This window comes from Rhea pennata, chromosome 1, assembly GCF_028389875.1.
Source record: "Rhea pennata isolate bPtePen1 chromosome 1, bPtePen1.pri, whole genome shotgun sequence".
Lineage (NCBI taxonomy): Eukaryota > Metazoa > Chordata > Aves > Rheiformes > Rheidae > Rhea > Rhea pennata.
Window position 1 is genome coordinate 205,284,305 of NC_084663.1, and position 24,515 is coordinate 205,308,819.

Here is a 24,515-nt window from a genome sequence, read left to right on the forward strand (position 1 = left end):
AATCTTAAGTATAACATATATATATATATTTTTTTCCCCTCAGATATATTGTCGACTTTTTTCTAGTGATAACACAGCTGGGATTTTGTAGCGTTTATGTTGTGTTCTTGGCAGAGAATGTGAAACAAGTGAGTAAAGATATAAAGATACTGGATGGATACAATTATGATTTTAGTTTGCTTTCCCTCCAAATTTTATTTCCTTTCTTTATGAAGTTCAAAAGAACTACTCATAAAAAGTGAAGTTGAGAGATGCACAGAATAGGTTCTGCCATGGTTTCCGCAAAAGAGCTTTTGGAATAAAGGAGCAATTTGCGAAGTGAACTGAATCCAGATCTTGCGTAAGTGTTGGACTTCGTTGCTCTGTGATTTGTTTGTTGAATTTAAAAATTAATTATAGATAACATAGAAAATAAAGTCAAAAGTGGCCTGAGAGCCTGTTGTTGCTGAAATTTTTTTTTGGTCAGGCTTTGCTTTTAACCTCTTTTTACTGACCTCCTGAATGTTTTTTCCTTTTCATGTCAGTGGAATCTTCAGTTCTATTCTTATTTATTATCTTCCCTTTTCCAGAATTATCTTACAATTAGTCATCTACATTTCAGTATAATTGTGATTTTGGACGAGCATGGCGTTGTTAACTCATAAATGACCTGTGATCCACTGTGATCTCTTGATCCTTTACTGCAGAATTGTTCTAGGCAATTCTTCTAGTTCTTCTATTTATACAAATAATTTCTGCTTACCTACGGAACTCTCTATCTGTCCTTGCTGAATTGATTTTAGCCAGTTCTCAAGGTTGGATTTTAATCCTCTTCTACATTGTTTTACTTTCCATCTGCAAATGGAATTTTTAAAACTTGCTTATTACACCATTGATTTTATTAAGTAAAATATAAAACAGCACTGCTCATATAGCATTTCATAGTTCTTTACTTTAAATATTATTACATGTATTATGTAGTATTAAATGTATGCAGACAAACACTTCAGTACGTTGTAGCTCTTTAAAATGGATTGAATATTATTAGAAAAACGCTACAATTTATCATTTTTGCAAGTTATAGTTAAGAATATCTAAAACCCAAATATTTTGTCATGCTATTTTCATAAAAGATTCAATTAAAAATTGTGTGTGACCACCCACACAGTTGAAAATGCACATACATGTTCCAAACAAGCCCCTAACCTTTCAAGAAAACCAAACTGTCCCCCTCTATGCACTTAGTAAGCTGCTGTATCCCTGCCAGTGTACCTGCTCGTATGATTAAGGTTGGGCATTTGACATAAAACTAATGACGATAAATCTGGGCTTGTGTCTAAACGTGTGTGCTGTGTAATTAGTGAAGTGGGCGAGGAATAAGGTAAGACAGATATGAGACTGAGCATTAATCATCTGTATGGACTCTCGTTCCACCCAATGAGATACATGAGATACAATGTTTCTTTACATAGTTAGCTTATTTTAATGAGGAAGACATGTGTCCCCATGAGCAGTTAGTAAGTAGTAGATATATGTCTTTTTTCCCCATGTAGACAAGTATTTATATTATGTTTAAAAAGTATTCCAAGTTCTACACAGGAAGTTGCTTTCAAGATGTGAAGAATTTGTGTGTGTGTGTATATTTATATCTGTCTCAGGAAGAAACAGCGTATCCAAATTTTTACTTATTTATATATAAAATATATAAAAATAAGTATATATAATTTATATATATTTTATATATAAATAAATAGAAATTTGGATATGCTGTTTCTTCCTGAGACACAGATTACAAAATGAAAAAAAACCTTAAACACAATCACACTGTCACTGTATTACATAGTCATAGTCTACTTTACCTCTGACATTTCTTTTACTGGTCTTTGGAGGTGGGAATTCTTACTGCCTGCGTCATAATGTAAGTTCAGACAGAAACCCTTCCCATCTAGCAAGTGTTAGACCAGCCAGTCCTTATTCTTTCATTTTGACCTTAAACATAAGGCAAGACTGAGCACTTAGTGGTCTCGTCTCGTGTAGGTTTTGAAAAAATGAAGCCTCTTAAGAAATTGTGTTGCCACTTTCTCGAAGGAGAGTTAAATGCAGTCAGAGCTGAATGCAGTCAGAGTATGTAGAGATGCTGCGAGGAAGGCTAAGGCGCAGTTGCAGTTGAGTCTGGCAAGGGATGTCAAGGACAACAGGAGAGGCTTCTTCACGTACATCAGTAGCAAGAGGAGGACAGGGAAAATGTGGGCCTGCTCCTGAATGGGACGGGGGCCCTGGTGACAAGGGATGCAGAGAAGGTAGAATTACTGAATGCCTTCTTTGCTTCAGTCTTCACTGCTAAGGGCAGCCCCCAGGAATCCTGTAGCCTGGATGTGAGAAGACTTTCATTTGGTTGAGGAGGAAAGGATTAGAGACCTTCTGGGCAGGCTAGACATCCACAAATCCATGGGCCCAGACGGGATGCATGCACGGGTACTGAGGGAGCTGGTGGATGTTGTTGCCAAGCCGCTTTCCATCATCTTTGAAAGATCCTGGAGAACTGGAGAGGTGTTTGAGGACTGGAAGAAAGCCAGTGTCACTCCAGTCTTCAAGAAGGGCAAGAAGGAGGACCCAGGCAACTCTAGGCCAGTCAGCCTCACCTCCATCCCTGCAAAGATGATGGAACAACTCATTCTGGATGTCATCTCCAGGCATGTGGAGGAGAAGAAGGTGATCAGGAGTAGCCAGCATGGATTCACCAAGGGGAAATCCTGCTTAACCAATCTGATAGCCTTTTCGGATGGAATGACTGTCTGGGTAGATGAGGGGAGAGCAGTGGACATTGTGTACCTTAACTTCAGCAAGGCTTTTGACACTGTCTCCCAGAACATCCTCCTAGAGAAGCTCAGGAAGCGTGGGTTAGACAAGTGGACAGTGAGGTGGACTGAGAACTGGCTGAAAGGTAGAGCTCAGAGGGTTGTCATCAGTGGCGTGGAGTCTAGTTGGAGGCCTGCGGCTAGTGGTGTCCCCCAGGGCTCAGTACTGGGTCCCATCCTGTTCAACTTTTTCATCAACGACCTGGATGAGGGGACACAGTGCCTCCTCAGCAAGTCTGTCAATGATACCAAGCTGGGAGGAGTGGCTGATACACCTGAGGGTTGTGCTGCCATTCAGAGAGACCTGGACAGGCTGGAGAGCTGGGCAGAGAGGAACCTCGTGAGGTTCAACAAGGGAAAGTGCAGAGTCCTGCACCTAGGGAAAAATAACCCTAGGCACCAGTACAAGGTGGGGGCTGACCTGCTGGAGAGCAGCTCTGCAGAGAAGGATCCGGGAGTGCTGGTGGTGGACAACAAGCTGACCACGAGCCAGCAATGTGCCCTTGTGGCCAAGAATGCCAATGGTATCCTAGGCTGCATTGGGAAGAGTGTTGCCAGCAGGTGGAGGGAGGTGATCCTGCCCCTCTCCTCTGCCCTGGTGAGGCCTCATCTCGAGTCCTGTGTCACTGTCACACACTGGAGAGAGTCCAGTGTAGGACTACAAAGATTATTTGAGGGCTGGAGCATCTGCCCTATGAGAAAAGACTGGGGGAGCTGGGCCTCTTCAGCCTGGGGAAGGGAAGAGTGAGGGGGGATCTTATCAATGTGTATAAGTACGTGAAGGGAGGGTGTCAAGGGGACGGGGACAAACTCTTTTCAGTTGTCCCATGTGACAGGACAAGAGGCACTGGGCAGAAATTGAAGCACAGGAAGTTCTGCCTGAGTGTGAGGAGGAATTTCTTCAGTGTGAGAGTGATGGAGCCCTGGCACAGGTTGCCCCGAGAGGTTGTGGAATCTCCTTCTCTGGAGATCTTCAAGGCGCGTCTGGATGCAACCCTGTCTACCATGCTGTAGGTGCCCCTGCTGAGCGGGGAGGTTGGACTAGATGATCTCCAGAGGTCCCTTCCAACCTTATTCATTCTGTGAAAGCTGGATATGGACCCCACACAGATGGGAACCTGTGAAAAACCAGTAGTTGCAGAGACCTGTAACACACACCCTGTAAATGAATTTGTTATCAGCAAGTCAGAAGTCTCACTTAAAAGTCTGTTTAATTCAGATTGTGCTCAGATTTTCTCTTGGAGGTTGTGTCTTCTTCCGAGCAAGTTTGTTGCATATATTTGTCCTTTAGAGGGCACCAAAGAACAAAAATTGATATAGCTTTAAATCTGTACCTAACTGGGTAATGGAAGGATGGGACAGATGAACAGAGGACTGGAAAACTAGATTGTGAAATGTTTGATTTCCCTTTCTTCCTAATGGATGTCCAATATAGATTTTTTACAGACACTATGCAGAAAAGACCTGGAATTAGAAGCTAACGGTGTTGATTGCATTATGTGTGTTTTTGATTCCTTTGTGTTACAAGACCCCATTTTCAGTTGTTTATATTAAATTTCGAGTAAAGCTCTTCCTAAGGAATTTTTGCTGAGGCAGCAAAGATACTCAGGTTGGTGGAGCGAGTCCAGTAGGATGCAAGTAAGAGGCTTATGGGTTAAAGTGGCTAGATTTGGAGAAGAATGACGAAATTGGAATAGAGTTCAAGGCTGATGGCAGCAAGACTGGGATAGGAAAAGCATGATCCCCTCCGTATCTGCTTTTCCTGCTTGTGGAATATAAAACCTTTTTGGCATTCTTATACTGTTAATGAATATTTGTAGAGTTTTCTGGAAAAGTGTCCTTTTCTCGTTGCTTACTGATAAAGCTATAGTATACCGTCAAATTCTTGCTATGTGGGAGCGCTTGGTTAGCTCGGTAGGCTTCAGCCTTGAAGATGACCTATTAAGGTCATTAAGGACCTATTTTGTGCTAGACCTGACTCAAAGACTACTATTTTGATCCCACAAGATGCTGAAAAGTCTGTAGAACGTATGGCAGAAACAGCAGGCTTTGGGGTGTAGGTGATGCCACATGCTAATGTCTGTGCATGAGAGGATCAAGAGCATGCAGCACAAGTGTTCTTAATTTTGACTTTTTAAAACTTTTTAAGTACTTAATTTTGCTACCTTTGATGTAGTTTTTGTAATGTATCTAAGGTTTTATCTCTCCTTTATAGTCAGAATAAGCATGAGCGTGGTAATATAAAACATCATTTTATTGACGTTCTCCAGAAGCCAAAATTACTTTAGTAGAAAAGATAATGAAGGGATGCCATGAGCAAATGTGTATTTCTGTGTCACATATCTTTGGCTTGCTTTTAGCAATGGGAAAATCTGGAGTATGTTTGTTTATTGTAAGAAATTTTCAAGCACAAATCCTTGACTGAGTAAGTGAAGAGCCTTGTTGGCTTATAAAGCCTGAGTTGGCTTATATCCAGATATTTCAGATTGCTTTGCTTCATTCATAGGAGAGAGACAGCTGGATATAACGTCTACTGTATCTTGTTCTGACATGACTGCCCTTTGCAGTGATGCACTAGCTGAAAACAGCAGGAGATTGAGTGATGATTGACCAGAATAGGAACCTGAGATTATACTGAATTTAGGGCCAGGGAGTCCCATCTTGGCAGTTTCAGTTAACTGTGGCTTGCAGATGTCTGCGTCAATATTCACTTGATAATGGCAGTGTAGAGTTTGTGTGCGGCTGTAATATGTTCTTTCTCTGTGGTTCTCCTCAATTTTTGTCAAAATAAAAATGGGTAAATATAAAGGCTATTTAAGATGGCCCTTTATCTCTGATATATTGTGGAGGTGTGATCTGGATTTTATGCCCCTCATCATGGTAGCTGAACATGGTAGATGTGAACTTGAATCAAATCCTATGCAATATTACACAACAATAGTGTTATGCAGTACTACACACTGCGTGTTCAAGCAGTTTGGCCCAATAAACTCCAGGTAAATATCTAGTTGGAATTTGATATTGCAAATAGGAAAAAAAAAAAAAAAAAAAAAAAAAAAGTAAGAAGTTCCTGAAATCAGAATTCTGAGTTTTGCACGTACAAGTGAAATTGTTGTTTTCTTAAGAGAAAACTGCTACTCAGAATGATTTGGGTAGCAGCTAGCTTATATTGTGGCATTTTAAAGATGTTTTAGAACCTAGTCTGTATCCTGCATGCAGTTTCTTTTTTAGCAATATTTTTTTTGAATAGTTCATCAAGTTAAAGATATTTGTATAAACTGAAGGCATGTTAAATATTCAGTGTGGATGAGGCTTTCAAAGGGACTGAAGGGAGTTACATTCTCAAATTGCATTGTAATTTCTAGAAAATCCTCCTATATGTCGTTGTGTGTAGGACATCTCTGGCTACCTGTGAATACATGCAATTAAGTAAACATGCAAGCCTGTTCTTAAGGTACTTGCTCTATATTTTTAAGTGCTATGGAAAAACATAGGAAATTTCCTACAGGGACTCTTACTTCATTCACATAGCATTAGAGAAGTAATTTGATTAAGCATTTGGCATAATGCTTGGCCAAACAAAGTTACTGTAGCTCTGAATTCAGTGAAATTCAGTTCTACGTGAATTTAGCTCTTTTTAGTAGCTTTCTAAAAACTTTTTCTTAATGAAAACCCACAAGTGTTAAAGATGTATTATAACTGACACTCTTCTGATTCTTGGGAGGTAGATACCTTCAGTGTTTTAGTAAAGACAGGGGCTCGCTATTTTCTTTAAAAGTGATATTTCTAGAAAATGTGTGGTTGTATCTTTTTTTTAATCTTTCCCTTTTTCATAATGAAAAATTCTAGTGCTTATTGTTATAAAGAAAAGAATTTTAAATAAATTCTACCTCCTTCAGTTTGTGGATTGTCTGAAACAATGGAGCTAAGGTGAATTGTGGAATTTTTCTGGAGACTTGCTAAATTTAAGTTTGACAGAATTGCCAGTTTAAATGACACAATTTCTATACTCTTGATTTTGTACTATCAACTAACCCGTTTTAGCTTATGAAGTTTCACAGTCCCAAGGATCCCTTGATTGCCTACCATATCTCCTGCTTGTCCTCTTATCTCCCTTTCTTCCTCTTCCTCAAGCTAACAAATTAATAGCCCTGAGTTGCTGTAATAGATATTCAAGATAGCTAATATACTTTCACATTGTGTAATACTAATTATTTGCAGATATGAATTTAAATTGATTTAGTGGATACAGGTCTGCGTAAGCTCTTAGAGCTCTTGACTTTTTAAATGGAGCCAAAGTTGATTAAGAAAAGAGTGAAGTTAAAGTAATTTGAATTAAAATAAAGACAACTGGGTTATTAGACACTGAAATCAAACAATAACAGTTGGTCATCTTACCCCTTACTCTCCTTAAGAAAATTAAAACTCTGACTATGTAGACCTAAATTGATCTTGCCTAGATTCATTTTACCTAACTCTGGCTGCCTAGGAGATGGACATGTAGTCTGAACTACTCAGGTACGTTTCTGGTTTAGGCAATTGCGGGATAAAGACAAGGTCTTTCAGGGCACAGTTTCGTCATTTGTCCTAAGGATGAGCCACCTGCTAAAGATGCCCATCTTCCTTTTGGCATGGGGAGTATACTGAACCTAAAATACCTAGCTTTCAGCAGATAAACTTGGAGGGACAAATACCACCTAAAAAAAACTGTGTTGTGACCATATACAAAAAAATCAGTGGTACCAATTTTTTTAAAAAATATCAATTTTCCAACAGGTCCATGAAGGATTTTTGGAAAACAAGACTATTTCCATAAATGCCAGTGTCACCAGCAATTCTTCAGAGAAAAGAAGTACCGATTTACGGATATACATGCTGTGTTTTCTGCCGTTTATAATCCTCCTGGTCTTTATTCGTGACCTTAAAAGCCTGTCCTTGCTTTCATTGCTTGCCAATCTGTCCATGGCTGTCAGCCTGGTGATCATTTACCAGTATATTGTTAGAGTGAGTATAAATTGTTTATTATTATTTTTTTTCTAGTATAACATCTCTCATTTGCTGCATGTAGTAGCTAATCTCTGGTTTATATTAATCAACAATTTCAAACAACAAAACTTATATTGTAATTTATTGGGGTAGGAAGCACCCTAGTACTTGAGACATGCCTTTACTGTACTTCTAAGAGAACGGATAATATCGAGGCACTTCAGATAATAAAGATAAGATTATAAGGACTTCGAATTCTTCAGTGGAAGAATATATGAATTTTCATCAGTCACACTCAAAATTTATAATATGGGTTGTAATCTGTGGTCAGTCACTTTGTTGCAACAGTAGGACAGTTTCAACAATAATTTTAGTAATAGTGTTTCTCTAATACAATCAGGAAAATTCTAAGGCTTATGCTTTAAGAATATATATTGCAGACTTCGTCTTCTCAGAAGTTGAATAGTCATTGCGTTTTCTGGGTTACTGTTTTTTAATATTTGGATGCATTTCATAATGGAACAAATTGAATGGACAGTTAAAAAAACACATTTAGAAACCTCAGGTGTTATATCTGGATGTGCGGGGTGTACTACTGTCTGAGAAAGCTTTCATGAGAGTGTGAAGAAAGTGGTAGGAAGAGGAGAATGGTGGAGGAAGGCAGAAAAACAAGCTGTGTTTAAGATACTGTTTGGGACTGGAGGTAGGAGAAGTAGTTGCACAAAACAGACTGGGGGAGATTGAGAAAAACTTTTTCTTTCCTTTTACTATCCCCTATAATTATGAAGTAGACCTGTAAAGTACAAAGGCGATTAGAAATACAATACTCTCTGAATAGCCCTGAGTTTGCAGCCTTGAAAAATTAAGCTTGGGGTATGAGCTTTCCTTTTCGTTTTAGTTGATGTTCATTCATGTATACCAGTCTGATACTTTAAATGGGAAAACTTTTAATGTCAGTCACATGATCCTAGGATAAAATATCTTTGCAAGTGTCGGTGGGTGGAAAGTGGTTGTGCAAGGTCTAAGTTCGTTGGTGGGGGAAATTGGGGACTGGAAATGGCAGTGTATACTACATTGTCAACACATGCTGATTTTACTTTCATATAGAGTAACACACATATCAAAACTAATGCTCTTTACATAGGATTATTTTGCTTTGTTGTCTTCAGGATATAGCAGATCCTAAGAAGTTGCCTCCTGTGGTTGGCTGGAAGAAATATCCACTCTTTTTTGGGACTGCTGTATTTGCTTTTGAAGGAATTGGGGTGGTAAGTGCCTAATTACTAACTCTTCAAAATACCTGAATCACTACCAGATGATAGAGCGTAGGCAGTTTTTACTCCTGTTTTGTTTTTTTTTTTTTTTTGTTTTGTTTTGTTAAAGCAGTAATCTGACAGTTGTATGAAATGAGTTAATTTACCTTGTCAAATGGATACTCATCAAAGAGGAGTTTGATGAATATTGATTAATAGCCAGACAGTTAACACCTTCCCAAATTACAAGAATGTCTAATTCATCCAGATAGATTAAGATAATAGTATAAAAATAATCAGTATCATAATATAATATTCAGTTAATAATATTATGACAGTACTGTAGTCGTAATGATTCAACAGTTTAGCTTGAAATGAGTGTAAAAACAACAACAAAAAAGTATTCAGCTTCCTCCTTATTTTCCTTTGGGATCACAGAGGACAAAAGACACGTATCAAAAACATATTCTTCTTGTCTGTAGGCATGACTTAATAGAGATGGTAATGATAAGAAAAAGGCTAGGAGTTTGAGACTATTGTTTTGATTCATAGGTTTCTGAGAATGAACCTCAGTTCCCTGTTTCCTGAATGATGTCAAATAGAAAGATTTATCACTCCTAGAAGTTTGCTTTTTAAAATTGAGTCTCTTTTAATCTCTTATATTCATATCCTATTGCTTCTAAGGGCTTTCTGATTGGCCCTTGCATCTCTCTTTAACAAAGTTTGCAAGTTCCTTAGCACTTTACTTCCATGTTGCATGTTTTAAAAAATAGTCAAAGAAGCTTCTGGGAATGCTAGGTCATAATGTCTTTAAACTATTGGGAAATTACTATATGCACTTTTTTACTAATGTAATTACATACTTCAGCAAGTGTTAGCGTGTGCTTAAAACTTAAAAAACAGAATACACTTCATCTAAAATGACTATTGTTTGTCATTGACATAACATGGGGGAGATTTCTAATATCTTTCTTTCCTGGAGTTGTCAGATCTGAATTAAACAAGCATCTATCTCCCTGTTGCCGTATTATCACTGCCAGAAGAACTTGCTAGCAAATGCTTGCTGGCTAACTAGCTTTCACCCTAGCAAAAGCTCCTATTGTAGAAGTGTGTCTTCATATACATGATCCATGCATCTACGGACTGTGAATCTCCATTTCTCAGATTGTTCTTTAGCATGCTAAAACAGTAAAAATAGTGACTGGTGTTGAGGGCTAGCCACCATATATCTCGGCTTATCTGGACATGATTCCTTTTGTGATCTAGAAGTTCTGTCATAGGAAATGGGGCCTTTGGGATTGTTCGATGCCCACAAATCCTGGACAAAACATCATGCGCAGTGAATCTGACAGATTAGGGTATACTAAGGCAACACTCTTAAATTTTATAGTCTGCCTGGGGCACACTGTGTAGAGACTGCACTTACCTGGGGCACACTGTGTAGAGACTGCACTTATTGCATATGGGCAAATGCAAATCAAATACAGTAGGTCTCATATATTCTGGTTGTATTAGATTTGTTACTCATGTATTGCACACCATGTGTACATATATTTCTGTCTGGGAAATCCCAAGAGTCCTGTGAGCCTCAGGGATATGCAGAAGGCTTATCATTTGGTGGCAGTAGTTTACTGAATCTTTGAGGTTTATAGTAATTATTTTCTGGTAAATTAGATTCCGTATTAGACAGATCCTTAGACTGAAGTTGGTGGTAGTAACACTGATTACCAGTGTAAACCTGTAAAGAACTGCTCAGAGTTGTGCTTGGTTGAATGTCTAGTTGTTACTGTAGACATCTTTTTAAAACGCTGAAACTTTTTACTTATTAATGAAGAGAACATAATACAGAGTTTATTTTTTATTGCATCAAGCAATGTTTTTATCTTTTAAAAATACTACTGGATGTTAATACTAGTTATTGAATATATTTCTGTATAGACTATCTCAATTTCTTGCTTGATTGTAATTTATTTTCAAAGCAACTGAAGAGTGTATCCTAGGTCTTTCACTTCGTTGCTGGTTTATAAGCTAATCGAATGTTTACGTTCATTGTTGTTTGCACTATGTGTATACATATGCATATGTACATTAAACAAGACCATTGAAATAACATGGCTACCTTTGCAAAATAAAGTTATTGTAAAATTAAAAATTTTGAGCTTAATATTTTTCTTCCTTGTATGTAGAATGATATTAATATATCTCTAAACTGTAGGTGCATGCATCATAGAGAAGATTTGAAGAAAAAAATGGTTTTATGGATTAAATAACATTAAATAGAGTTGTTCAGGCATGAAATAAAAAAGCTGACGTGAGACAAAGGCAAGATAAACATTTCCACTTTACATAGTTAATATTTTGTACAATTATTTGTGATTGATTTAATTAATAATTAGTTGTTGCAGTTCACTGAGCTACCATGATAGATTGAGCTGTGATGTCTGCGTATATGTTGGTTAACTCTTGCAAATGTGAAGTGAAAGGAGAGCTTAGATGTCTTTCATTGGGGTATAAACTAATGCGTTGTACTTCAGGTTTACAATGGTTTAAGAATACTTGCATAGTCAATTGCTGTAGTTTTGCTAATATGTGATGATTACCTGTTAACCTGTGATAATTTTTTTTCTTTACCAGAATAATATAACCATATGAATAAAGGAATGGCAGTAAGTAAGACTGCCTAAGTTACTAAAAAAAAAAAAGTACTAATTTAATTTGGCTCCTTAGTCTGCTCTGACTACAAGTAATCAAAATGGATTTCTGTAAGAAATCTTGATACTAGATTTTATTCTGTTATGTCTTGCAAATAGCATTTATTTCCATGGAACTATCTGAACATTGCATTATAAACCTTACAGTCTTAATTTTTATGATAGAACATGATTGATTCATCTTATGCAATAAATTAGCTTCAAACAGTTATGGGTATAATTCTGTACATTCATTATGCTAATTTACATTTTATTCTTCTGAGGAACTACCAGATCACTGGGTATTATGAATAGAGGCAGCAGAGGAAGTTTTGAATTTTTTGGACTAGTTAAGCAGTTTAAGTAACAACCTAACAAGAGAGGAAAAGTGGTTTCTCTAACATGATTGTTCTATGCGAAATGGACTTTCCCTCTAGAAATATACGTCAAACAACTTTTTGAAAATAGAAGTATAAATCAATCAACTAGCCATTGCAATTAGGAGGATTTCTTCTCAAATTGATCTTGTTTTTTTTTGTTAACAGAAGAGTGGCTAATACAGAAAGAAAAAAATAATTAGAAGTGTCTAATGCCTTGTTTAGTGTGGAATACCTGTTTCACAGAATCACAGAATGGGTAAGGTTGGAAGGGACCTCTGGAGATCATCTAGTCCAACCTCCCCACTCAGCAGGGGCACCTACAGCATGGTAGACAGGGTTGCATCCAGGTGCGCCTTGAATCTCTCCAGAGAAGGAGATTCCACAACCTCTCTGGGCAACCTGGTCCAGTGCTCCATCACTCTCACAGGGAAGAAATTCCCCCTCACGGTCAGGCAGAACTGCCTGTGCTTCAATTTCTGCCCATTGCCTCTTGTCCTGTCACATGGGACAACTGAAAAGAGTTTGTCCCCATCCCCTTGACACCCTCCCTTCAGGTACTGTATGGACAATGTACAGACATTGATAAGATCCCCCCTCACTCTTCTCTTCCCCAGGCTGAAGAGGCCCACCTCTCGCAGCCATTCCTCATAGGGCAGGTGCTCCAGCCCTCTGATCATCTTCGTAGCCCTGTGCTGGACTCTCTGCATAGCTCCACGTGCCATTGCTGGCTCATGGTCAACTTGTCATCCACCAGCACTCCCAGCTCCTTCTCTGCAGAGCTGCTCTCCAGCAAGTCAGCCCCGACCTTGTCCTGGTGCCTAGGGTTATTTTTCCCTAGGTGCAGGACTCTGCACTTTCCCTTGTTGAACTTCAGGAGGTTCCTCTCCGCCCAACTCTCCAGCCTGTCCAGGTCTCTCTGAATGGCAGCACAGCCCTCAGGTGTATCACCCATTCCTCCCAGCTTGGGATCATCTGAGACTTGCTGAGGAGGCACTGTGTCCCCTCATCCAGGTCATTGATGAAAAAGTTGAACAGGATGGGACTCAGTACTGAGCCACTAGCCGCAGGCCTCCAACTAGGCTCCACGCCACTGATGACGACCCTCTGAGCTCTGCCTTTCAGCCAGTTCTCAATCCACCTCACTGTCCACTCATCTAACCCATGCTTCCTGAGCTTCTCTAGGAGGGAGACAGTGTTCAAAGCCTTGCTGAAGTCAAGGTACACAATGTCCACTGCTCTATCCTTCTCTGCCCAGCCAGTCATTCCATCCTAGAAGGCTATTTTGTCTATTTTTCTTGAAGCCACATATTAGAATGCCGGGGAAATATTTCAGCACTTAATTTTTTGTCCCTTTGTTCCAAAAAGCTTTTTATATTTTTTTTCTTGTAGTTTAGCACTTGTCATCATTTAAGGTGTGACTACAATTCGTTAGTAACTCTAATAAAATGAAACTAATTTAACAGAGAATTCTAAAGTCCTCGTTGGTACAGGGAACATGATTCAGGGAGATACAGTTATTCAACAGATTCCTGGTATGATTTGTTTCTTGATTTGCTGTTTCTGATGCCAGTGCATCTCTCTTTCAGATGATGAGTATAGCAACATGTCTATCTTTTGTGTTTCAATTCAGATCTATTATAGTTTAGGACCAATTCGATATCCTTGTGTAATAATTTTGCTTCTGCTTTGGCTGTATTCAGTTCCTTGATAAATGGACTTTAAGAACCTTGATTTTACACACTTGTTTGTGAAATAACTCATAGGAGGGAGGTTAGCCTATTTATAGTTTAACTACAAAATCTCTAATAAAGTACTGCAAGGGTTGACTCTAGTACTCATATAAAACCAAGAACTAATTAAATGTTTCTTTAGCTAGCATTATGTATCAATTGTGGGACATTTTCATGAAAATCTATCGGGAGTTAAAATTGTTAGACAAGTTCTCATTGCGCCTGGAAAGGCTTCTGTTTGAAATTCATATGAACTCATATCCTGCCTATTTGCTTTCTGCTTATAATAAGATGAGGAGTGTGGTTAGCACTGCAAACTCAAATACTGTAGTACTCTTAGTCACATATGGAGGGTCTGTCAAGGTTAAGGGGTCTCTCAACCTCGAGGAGTAACCTTGAGAGGCATCCCTACACAAGGGGTGATACTGGCATGCAGCTAGCTGCCATGCAGGAGACCTCACAGAATGATTGAAGTTGCAGGGGACCTCTGAAGATCATTTAGTCCAACCCCCCCTGCTCAAACAGGGTCACCTAGAACACTTTGCACAGGATTGCATCCAGGTGGGTTTTGAATGTCACCAGAGAAGGAGACTCCACAACCTTTCTGGACAACCTGTTGCAGTGCTCTGTCACTCTCATAGGAAAGAAATTCTTCCTCATATTCAAGTGGAACTTGCCATATTTCAGTTTGTGCCCTTTGCCTCTCGTCCTGTTGCTGGGCACCACAGAAGAGTCTGGCCCCATCTCTTGACACCCTCACTTAAGGAAGGTATTGTAGACATTGATAAGGTCCCTCCCCCAGTCTTCCCTTCCCCAGGCTGAAGAGGCCCAGCTCTCGCAGCCGTTCCTCATAGGGCAGACACTGCAGTCCTCTGATCATCTTCATAGCCCTACGCTGGACTCTCTCCAGTAGCTCCACATGTGTCTTGTCCTGGGGAGCTCCTGGGGAGCCCAGAACTGGACGCACTACTCGAGATGAGGCCTCAGCAGGGCTGAGTAGAGGGGCAGGATCACCTTCCTCCACCTGCTGGCAACACTCTTCCCAGTGCATCCCAGGAGACCATTGGCCTTCTTGGCCACAAGGGCACACTGCTGGCTCATGGTTAACTTGCTGTCCACAGAAACTCCCAGCTCCTTCTCTGCAGAGCTGCTCTCCAGCAGGTCAGCCCCCAGCCTGTACTGATGACTGTACTAGATTCTGTGCTGCTGATGACAACCCTCTGAGCTCTGTCATTCAACCATTTCTCAATCCGCCTCACTGTCCACTTGTCTAACCCACACTTCCTGAGCTTGCCTAGGAGGATGTTATGGGAGATGGTGTCAAAAGCCTTGCTGAAGAGAGAGGAGACAACATCCACTGCTCTCCCCTTATCTACCCAGATGGTCATTTCGTTACAGAAGGCTATCGGATTGGTTTAGCGTGATTTCCCCTTGGTGAATCTGTGCTGACTACTCTTAATCACCTTTTCTTCCAGATGCTTAGAGATGTCATTGAGGATAGAGTAGTTTTCATGAGTTTTGAACTGATGCTTTTTTTTTTTTTTTTTTTTTTTTTAATGCAGAATCCCAGATTGAATAGCAGTTTTTGGAGTAGTCTGATGAATCTTTGTTTTCTAATAAGGTGAATTGAACTCTTTACCTGTCTGAAAAAAATCACTCTAAAATCTTATTTGATTGCAGATTTGAAGAATTTTGTCATATTGCTGGAACTCCGTGCAAATCATTCACTTGTTATCACAACTGCTGCAGCAGAAATAACATTGGTATCATGAAAGGGCTGACTCAATGTCAATGTGTGCCAAACACTAAGTGATGCTTGTAACAGCTTTAAGAATGCTGTACTCTCTTACTTGTCTTATTTGTTTGCTCCTGATTTGAGTCATTTAGAGAAACAAGGTCACTGCTGACTGGTATAAATTACCTGCTGGAACTTTTGGATGTCTTGGCAGCCAGCTGATGATGATCTCTGTGCATTGACAAGGAAGAGTTGACAGCGGGGTTACACAGAAAACCGTGAAGGCATTGCATTGGCAGATACAACCCAAGAACTCTGTACTGTAGTGGTCTGATGTCTGTCCTTCTTAACAAGGAGAATGAGTTTGGGATTTCAACACTCGAAAGCTGAGATTTTAAGATTATCAGGATGTTTTGGGGAAAATCATGCTGACTAGTAGCATAAATACTGTCTGAAATGTTAGTAGCAACAGAAATCTAATACTGAAGTGCTATTTTGGCTGTTCAATTTTGATTTTAATCTTTAAAGTGAAGATTTCAGTTTAGGTAGAAATGAAATTTAGATTATGAGATACAGAAACTGTAGGTTCAGGGCTCAGTGGAACTTCTTGAGTGCAGAGTCGTACTGGGGATAGGGTGGTATTCTGCTGCATCTCTTCTGTGCTTTAGTTTCTCTCTGGCTTCATGTGTGTCGTGTGAAGCTATCTGGCAAATCATGGATTGGTGTTCGAGGTGCAAAACAGAGCAGCCTACCAACGCTACTTTTTGAATGCGAAAGTTGCAGGTGATGAATGTGTTTTCATAGAATAGGTAAGGATGATTGTTTTGCAAAAAACATGTTCAACCCCCTTTTTCATATTCCAAAGGTGAGTAGGCCTACTTTTATTGTGCATGTAAGATTCATGTAACTGAATTAAAATGTAGCTTCAGACTTTGCTGTTGAGTGTGCCTAAAATGTGGTTCAAACGCTTGGACATGCTTTTCAGAAGAATGTAAAACCAGAGTCTCCAGGCTTGAATATATATGCATCATTATAGTGTACAGGTAATAACTTTCAATAATGTAGTGCTTATATAATAGCAGTTACACTTCGTGAATATTTCCTGGAGAAATTCTTACTGGCTTTGCCATTTGAGGTATAAAAAACAAATGCAAATTTGGAAGTAATATTTTAATTCAAAATAAAGGGAGAAGGAGGATAAAATAGATTCCTAACGTTTAGACTAGATCATTTTTCTTCTCTATCATACAAAAATATGTTCAATCTAGCTGTGCAGTTTTATCTTTTTTTTCCTATTGGAGGATATTAGAAACTGATTAGTCTAGCAAAGATAAAATGTTACTTTCCAAAATTAATTTCAGGTTTGGAAAGTAAGTTTTCTGATTTTTTTAGGCTTCTTCTTTAAAATGCCGTTTAAAACCTCTTTTGAACTTGAATACCATGGTTTTGCAGTTGAAGGTAAGGTAGTATTTGTATATATTAAAAAAAAGCTCTGAAATCAAGTCAGCCAGCAGCTATCCAATTCCAGGATTTAAAAGGAAGAAACTAAGTGGATTATCATTTTAAAATGTCATTGTATGGATTTTGAAAATGATGCAAATAAGCTTGTCAAAGCTTTGAGATAAAAGCCTCTCATTGTCAAAAATTCTTTTGCCAGCTTAGTATTTTCCTTTAAAAAAATAAATGAAACCCAATGATGATCTATTGTCTTTAAGATCAGACTGGATTTGTCAAGAATAGATATTTAACAGGTAACAAAGTGGTGTCCCCTAGGGCTCAGTACTGGGTCCTATCCTGTTCAACTTTTTCATCAATGACCTGGATGAGGGGACACAGTGCCTCCTCAGCAAGTCTGCAGATGATCCCAAGCTGGGAGGAATGGGTGATACACCTGAGGGCTGTGCTGCCATTCAGAGAGATCTGGACCGGCTGGAGGGTTGGGCAGAGAGGAACCTCCTGAAGTTCAACAAGGACAAGTGCAGAGTCCTGCACCTAGGGAAAAATAACCCTAGGCACCAGTACAAGCTGGGGACTGACCTGCTGGAGAGCAGCTCTGCAGAGAAGGAGCTGGGAGTGCTGGTGGATGACAAGTTGACCATGAGCCATCAATGTGCCCTCGTGGCCAATGGTGTCCTGGGGTGCATTGGGAAGAGTGTTGCCAGCAGGTGGAGGGAGGTGATCCTGCCCCTCTACTCAGCCCTGCTGAGGCCTCATCTCGAGTCCTGTGTCCAGTTCTGGGCTCCCCAGGAGCTGAATGGTGGAATCATGGATTTCACTGATGCCAGCTCTTTATCAAGTTAAATATTTCTTCCTATCTTGAACTTGGTGAGTACGGGGGTCTTTATTTTACCCTGAAGAACTGTTTGCTTAGCTTCAACTGTTTTCTTGTGTATGTTCTTCCTTAATACTTCCTGTGCCTAGTGCAGCGTAACGTGTTTAGGCAACATCCAATACCTGATGCTTGTAATATTTTTTTTATTTTTTTCTTAGAAAACCCAAGATACGTTTACATTAACACAGATAAAGGGCTCCTAAGTTTACTACTTGCTTGGTTTATGCATTTCTTAGAATCCTTCTGCTGTTCTGTGACTCTGGGAAACAGAGAGAGAAAGTTGGCAGAGTGCCAACCTGCCACGTGTTGTGGCAAGTGATTTGGGGGATTCTGGTACACGTGACTTCAGTGAGAAACAAAACCCAGGTCTTCTGGCCGGATATAATCATTAGATGGAAAACTTCTGTGTTATTAGTATGCATGCAGTAAAGCCAGTGAGACTTATACTAATACATATAATTAGGCAGCATAGGAAAAAATTTTAGGTAGAAACATTTTCTTCGATTTATTCTACTTTTTGGTGTCAAGTTTTCATATTCTCTGTCCAATCTCTAATAATTCTAACCTACTACTATTTTTCAATTACTCATAATTGTCTTTTGCAAGGTTTCTTCCTCCTTTCTATTTTGATAACAATATTCTACGCGAGTACTTATCTGCAGTACTTTTCCTGGAGTGAGAAGCTATTTAGAATAAATATTTGCATCCATAGTTTTGGATTTTCATAGCTGTCATGTAATTGCCATCATCTTAATTTCTCAGTCTGTAATAGATTTTCTTTTTCCCCCATGTGAACAGTTTTCATTGATGAAGGTAATATAACTGGTGCGTGTGTGTGAGTACATATGTATCTAAAAATAAAAAGTAAAATTTCCATTTACCTCCTAAATATTTTGTCAACATAGTTGTTTTGTAAATTAAAGCTATTGTGTTTTCTAGAATCATAAAAGTTTATAGAAATGAAACAAGGAAGAGACTACAGTTTAAAAAAATGTGTTTTGATTGTATGAGTCAAAGTAATAGATACTGAAAGAACTATGATTTTGTTGAAGGTCTTCTAAACTCCATAGACTTCTTGAATGCTCATGAAGGATAGTGTTCCCATATACAAAGATTTTAAGAATACATGTTCTTTTTGGTTTGAAAGAGTCCTTTGTTGAACACTTCAGGAGTGACCTTCTAATAGAGTGGCTTAAAAGTCATATGCTTGTAGGCATAATTTGTGAAGAGCAGAAGAATAAAATCCTGAAGGAAATAGATGGAAAAGTGCTGTAATGGAGGAGGCATTTGAAGGAGCAAGGTTATACTAGGAAGTAGTATGTTGGGTATTCTTAAACTTATCTTGCACTTAAGGTGTTTAGGAGCTTTACAAAAAAGAAAATGAGTAGTTTAGAAGTTCAAATGCTGTGCTCTCTCTCATTTCAAGTGGAAATGAACAGAGCTTTCTGTTTTTTTGAGAAAAGCACATGGAGTGATCAGTCTATCCGTCTATTCTGATATTTCAGAATGAGATGGTGATTTCTTTTGACAATGGTTTTATATCAAAGGATAAGTTCTGAATTAAAAAAAAATCCCTTTATGTTTCTAGGAATTCTGTGTTGTGGTCCTGTTGATTTTTAGCCATCTTAGTCTAGGGAAGTGCATTGTTGGTTTCCTTATCCCAGCATTCTTTCTCTATTGGTAAGCTCATACTGTGGTTATTTTTGATATATTTTAAAAAGTGAATTTATTCTACCCATACTTCATCTTTTCTTGCTGCCAAAGATGATATTGTCCAAGGTACACCTTCCTCCTCTGAAATATTTGAAGTTGTTTTTTGCCTATGTTCAAACATTGTTTATGAAAGTGTTGGCTATATTTTGACCTAAAAACCCAGAGTTGGAATTTCTGCATAAAGTTGAGACTTAGTTCTCCTTACCTTTGGATAGCTGTATCTATTATACTGTGTTTTAGGGAGTGTGGTTGAGAAAAAGGGAGAATGCTTTTGTAAAGAGAAATTCCAGTATTTAGAGCTGTAAAACTTCGTCAGAACCTTAATCTTGATTTTTTTCTATGATATTCAAAAATTCTTGATAGAAAACTTTTTAATTATTTACATGTACAATCATGGAGTTTGCTCAGCCCCAAGATGTACCCTGCAATGTACATGTACCCGTTCTTACATGTCACTTTAGAAGCTAAAGTAACATTTGGGTAGAAGAATGTTTTAGATGACAGTCAAAAGATCTTTTGGGAGACTGCTTGTTTTTTTTTTTCCATACATTACCATGGAAATGGGCTAAAATTCCCAGACTGTTTTTTGCTGTTGTCTACAAAGAAGCAGATATGGAAAAGTGAGAACTTCGTGATCGTTATCAAGAAATGAACTTCAGCCTTTTTAATAATAATAAAGCTTATTTTAAGTGATTTAAATTTTGATGTTTTTTTGATCGCTGGCTGACGTAAAGGTTTAAGTTTTATATCACCATTGGGAAGCTTAATTTTTTAACATGAACTAGGAGGAGTCCAGAAATACCTGGTCATGTGCTATGATGTATTATACTGACCAGCAACATTCCTTGCATTTCTGACTTGTATTTTCTTTTGTTGCTTTCTCTGTAGAAATTTTGAGTAGCCTAAGTTATATGTTAGAATAAGCATTTTGTAATCTAAAGGGAAGATGGTGAAAACAAAATGGAAAAGTCAAGACTGTGGTGGCTACTCTTTTATTACCCCCCCCAAAATATTTTCTATTGGCATATATCTTTTGCTGGATAAAATGGGATTTTAATGTAAAGGACAGCAAAGCGTATAACACTGCAATGATTTCTACATGATACATTTTAAAATGTTAGTGACATAGAGCTAAGATAATGCTTCTTAGTTTTCAGTTTGTATTGTAGGCAAGTATTTCAGGATTTAATTTGTGAATCTAATCAGATAATACATAATAGTATCCAGAATTGTGTAGCTTTGGTTAAATTGCAGAGCAAGTTAAAAGTTAATATCATGAAAGGAGTGATAAACAAGCTTTTAAACATAAAAAGAAACCCCAAAGAAAGCAGAAGGTTCAAATGGCAAGCTAACTGGGATGGATGTAATGCCTCTAAGTGTTGTTAAATCAAGGCCATCAGAATTGGGCAATAAGTTATGTATTGTGGATATGAATATTTTCTTTTCCTGATTGAAAAGGTGGGAAGCTTATTTGCATGAATTTGAGAAGATTGTTTTGGAGATGAGTAGAATTGCCCGGCAGATTTCAGGAGGTAGGGTTCTGTAATGAGAATTTTTCTATTTTCATTTTTTTTAACTGAAATACTTAAAAATTATAAGGGAGAGAAGATTGCTACATTCTCATTCAGCAATTTTAGTGGCATTTCCTGAAAAAGGGGAAGATCAGCATATGGATTTAAATACTGAACATGCATACTGTCAAGTTAGCCATTGCAGGATTAGTTTTTTAGTGGTTGTGGCAATTAAATCGTAGCTTATTTGATTATCTGCAATCTGAGTTCTCGTGTGTGTTACTTTTGGTCCAGTCATGTAAAATATACAGTAGAGATTTCTAATTAGGATTAGACAGTTCCCTGCACCTTTGTTCTAAAAAGTCTGATAGTACTAGGATATTTTAGGCAAGTAACTAAGAGACAGCATTGTTACTTGGGGATGATTCCAACTATTGCATGCAATTTCATATTAAAGGGAAATTACTTTACATAATTGATAATGGTAGACTTCTTTAAAGATTACTACTGGTGGACTACTTCAAAGATTAGATTATGATTCTTCGCCAGTGAATTATGGGCAGTTTTTGAGATCCTCATTTGGTGGATTAAAGGGAGATGGATCATACTTTGATAGTTTGTAAATTAAGAAACTAAAGGTTGATAAACTCCTGCAGTGACACTAGCTGACTAGAAGCTCCTGCTGCTGCTCCTCCGAGAGAATGTCTGAGCCTAGAAGGGCTCACTGGTGATGCTGGAAAGGGACACGCTCACTGAACTCTGTGAGGCAGGACAGGCTGCACGCTAATGCAGCATCTCCTGTTCAGTTTAGAGGTGATTCTGGTCTTGATACTAACTCAAGAGTGAGCAGAGAGTGTTTTTTTTCAGTATCCTCCCTCTTGGCTGCAGAAATGCTTACTAAAAGCAAGCAGACAAGTGTGTTGGTTCTTGTTTTCATAAAAAGCCGTGAGGCTGGCTGAGTATGATTTGTCCTTTTTAAATCTGTGCTGGCCACTCCTAAACATCTCCTTGTTCTTCATGTGCCTGGAAATGGCTTCCAGGAGGACTTGCTCTGTAATCTTACTGGTTTTCGAGATCAGGCTGATTGGCTGATAATTATCTGGATACTCTTCCTTGCCTTTTTGGAGGTGGCTGTAACATTTGCCACTTCCAGTCATTGGAGAACTCCTTTCTTTTTGTCCTTTCACATCCCTAACCAGTTTCAATTCCAGCCACGCTTTAGCTTTTCTATTTCCATCCATGTATGCTCAGACAGTGCTTGCTTCTGCATATCCTGTCCCCATTTCCACCTTCCTCACAGATCTTTTTGGCAGATAAGCTCAGTTAGTTCCTTGTTCAGACGAAGTGGTGTTCTACTGTGCCTGTTTAGCCTCCTACCTAACAGGCTGGATAGATTTTATGCCTTGACATAAGTTTTTGAAGATCAGCTGGCTTTTGGAGGGAGGGAGATTATTGCTCTTTAAGTCAATTCAGACAACTTGATTGCTATTTCCCTGAAAAAGCTGAAGTCTGTACTTTGGAAATCTAGGATCTTTAATTTGCTAGTTGTCTTCTTCACTTCCTTCAGAATTTTAAGTGTCACCATTCTGCATTCATTGTAGCCAACACTGCTTTTGACCTTTACATTCCTCATCAGTTTTTCTTCTTTCTGCCTTTTCTTGATTAGGCTGTAGTAGATGCTCACCATAGTGTCCAAAGACCTTTAAGCCTTTAACAGACCTGTTGCCATTGCATAGCAAACTGTGCATTAAAGTGGTTCCTTTGTGCAGCATACATCCCATCAAACACTCTTCCATCCTGTCTTTCCTGTAGATCCTGTATCCGTTCATCACACACTCTAGATATGAGAGCTATGAGACCATGTCTCTTACCTCCAGCAATATCAGAACTCTGTGACTTTTCACAAACTTGCAGTTCCTCCTGTTTTTTCCTAGCCTAGGTGACTTTGTGTGAAGACATTTCAGATGGTCCCTGACTTTAGAGGGGTGTGAGAGCTGCCAATGCTGTTGTCTTTTTCTGTGTGTGCTCACTTCCTATCTGCTATTCCTACTTTTATCTGCAGGCTTTGATCTTCATTCATCAGTGAAACTAATTAAAGGTCTTCTTAACTAGGTTAGCAAGCCTACTGAAAGATATTCCCTTCTGTCACTTTTTCAGGTGGATCATGTCTCTCCCCACCTGTCCTTCCTTGAAGATGTTCTCATGTTTGAAAAAGCCTGAACCCAGCTGCTAGCACAAACTGCACAGCCAGGATTTCATCTCCAAGATGCATCCACTGCTGTCTGTAATTTTCTTGTCTGGTAGTATGTGGAAAGCACTAACTAACTCCTAGCTAAGAGCCCCTAAGACACCTTTGTTGTCACCTCGAGACCTCTGTAGTCACCTTTTATACACTTACTGTCTCTCTTGGCAGTATTGTTAGTGCCTGCGTGGATGAGCAGTCCTCATGGTCTAGTATTTGGATAAGCTTTAGTAATCTTTCTATGGTGGCCTGGGTCTAGGCCCAGGGTAGCAGCATATCCACTTCTTCATCTGGTGGCTCAGCAGTTCATCCATAGCACCCCTTCTGCAGGTGAGACCACCATCATCTTTAGCCCTGGCCTCAGGAAGGAGCACCTGGTGGTCCTTGCAGCCTGTGATCTGGGTGGATTCATCTTCCCTCAGGAGTTCATCTTGGTCCAAGTTTCTGATGTGCTGAGGTGGCTCCTCCAGGGTTAGAGCAAGTGACCTTGTCCTATAGCAGCTTTCCACCACTGTCATACCAGTTCCAGCACAGTCTTGCGCGGTCTCGAACAATCCCTCTGGGCTCTTGGTGCACCCTCTTTGGCAGCAGTGCTCTGTGTGTTAGTTGCCTTGATCTTGGTTGCTGGTGCTCCGTATCGAATGATTTGCTTGGAGGCTGGATGTCAGTCCGCTCTGTCTCTCACAGCCTTTCTTGGCAGACCAGCTCCTGCAGTAGGTTTTGATTCCTAGCTACTCTTCTTTTACCTCTCTTATGCTTACTTGCTCCGTCCTCCCACGCATTTCTCTAGACAGGCAGTGGAAACCATACTGTGGTTTCATGTAAAGCATTATATGTTTGCAAAATGGCATTACTGATAATAGTAACTAGTTACTAGCATCTATTGCCTTGACCTGTGCAGTCATGTAAACATCTCTTTTTCTTTTAGTGTTTTTCTTTCAGAATTGCCATAGCCTGTGTGTGTTATAGATACATATTTTACTATTTCAGTTAAAGGTCTAGTAAATAAGTAAGAACTTTCTTTCTCTTATACTTTTTTGTGAACAACAGATCAGCTTCCAAAGATCAGCATGGATCTTTCCTCTGAAAAAGTCATCATAAGGAAT

At 39.0% G+C, this 24,515-nt stretch overlaps 1 protein-coding gene across 2 annotated transcripts in view; it reads left to right on the forward strand.

Annotated features, from left to right (window-relative positions):
- SLC36A4 (solute carrier family 36 member 4) overlaps positions 1-24,515 on the forward strand; it is a 133,758-nt gene that overhangs the window by 19,985 nt on the left and 89,258 nt on the right. For both annotated transcript variants that reach the window (XM_062577925.1, XM_062577933.1), the window contains exons 6-8: positions 44-128; positions 7,614-7,841; positions 8,993-9,091. In XM_062577925.1, the coding sequence (XP_062433909.1) occupies positions 44-128; positions 7,614-7,841; positions 8,993-9,091 (412 nt within the window). The remainder of the gene's footprint in view (positions 1-43; positions 129-7,613; positions 7,842-8,992; positions 9,092-24,515) is intronic.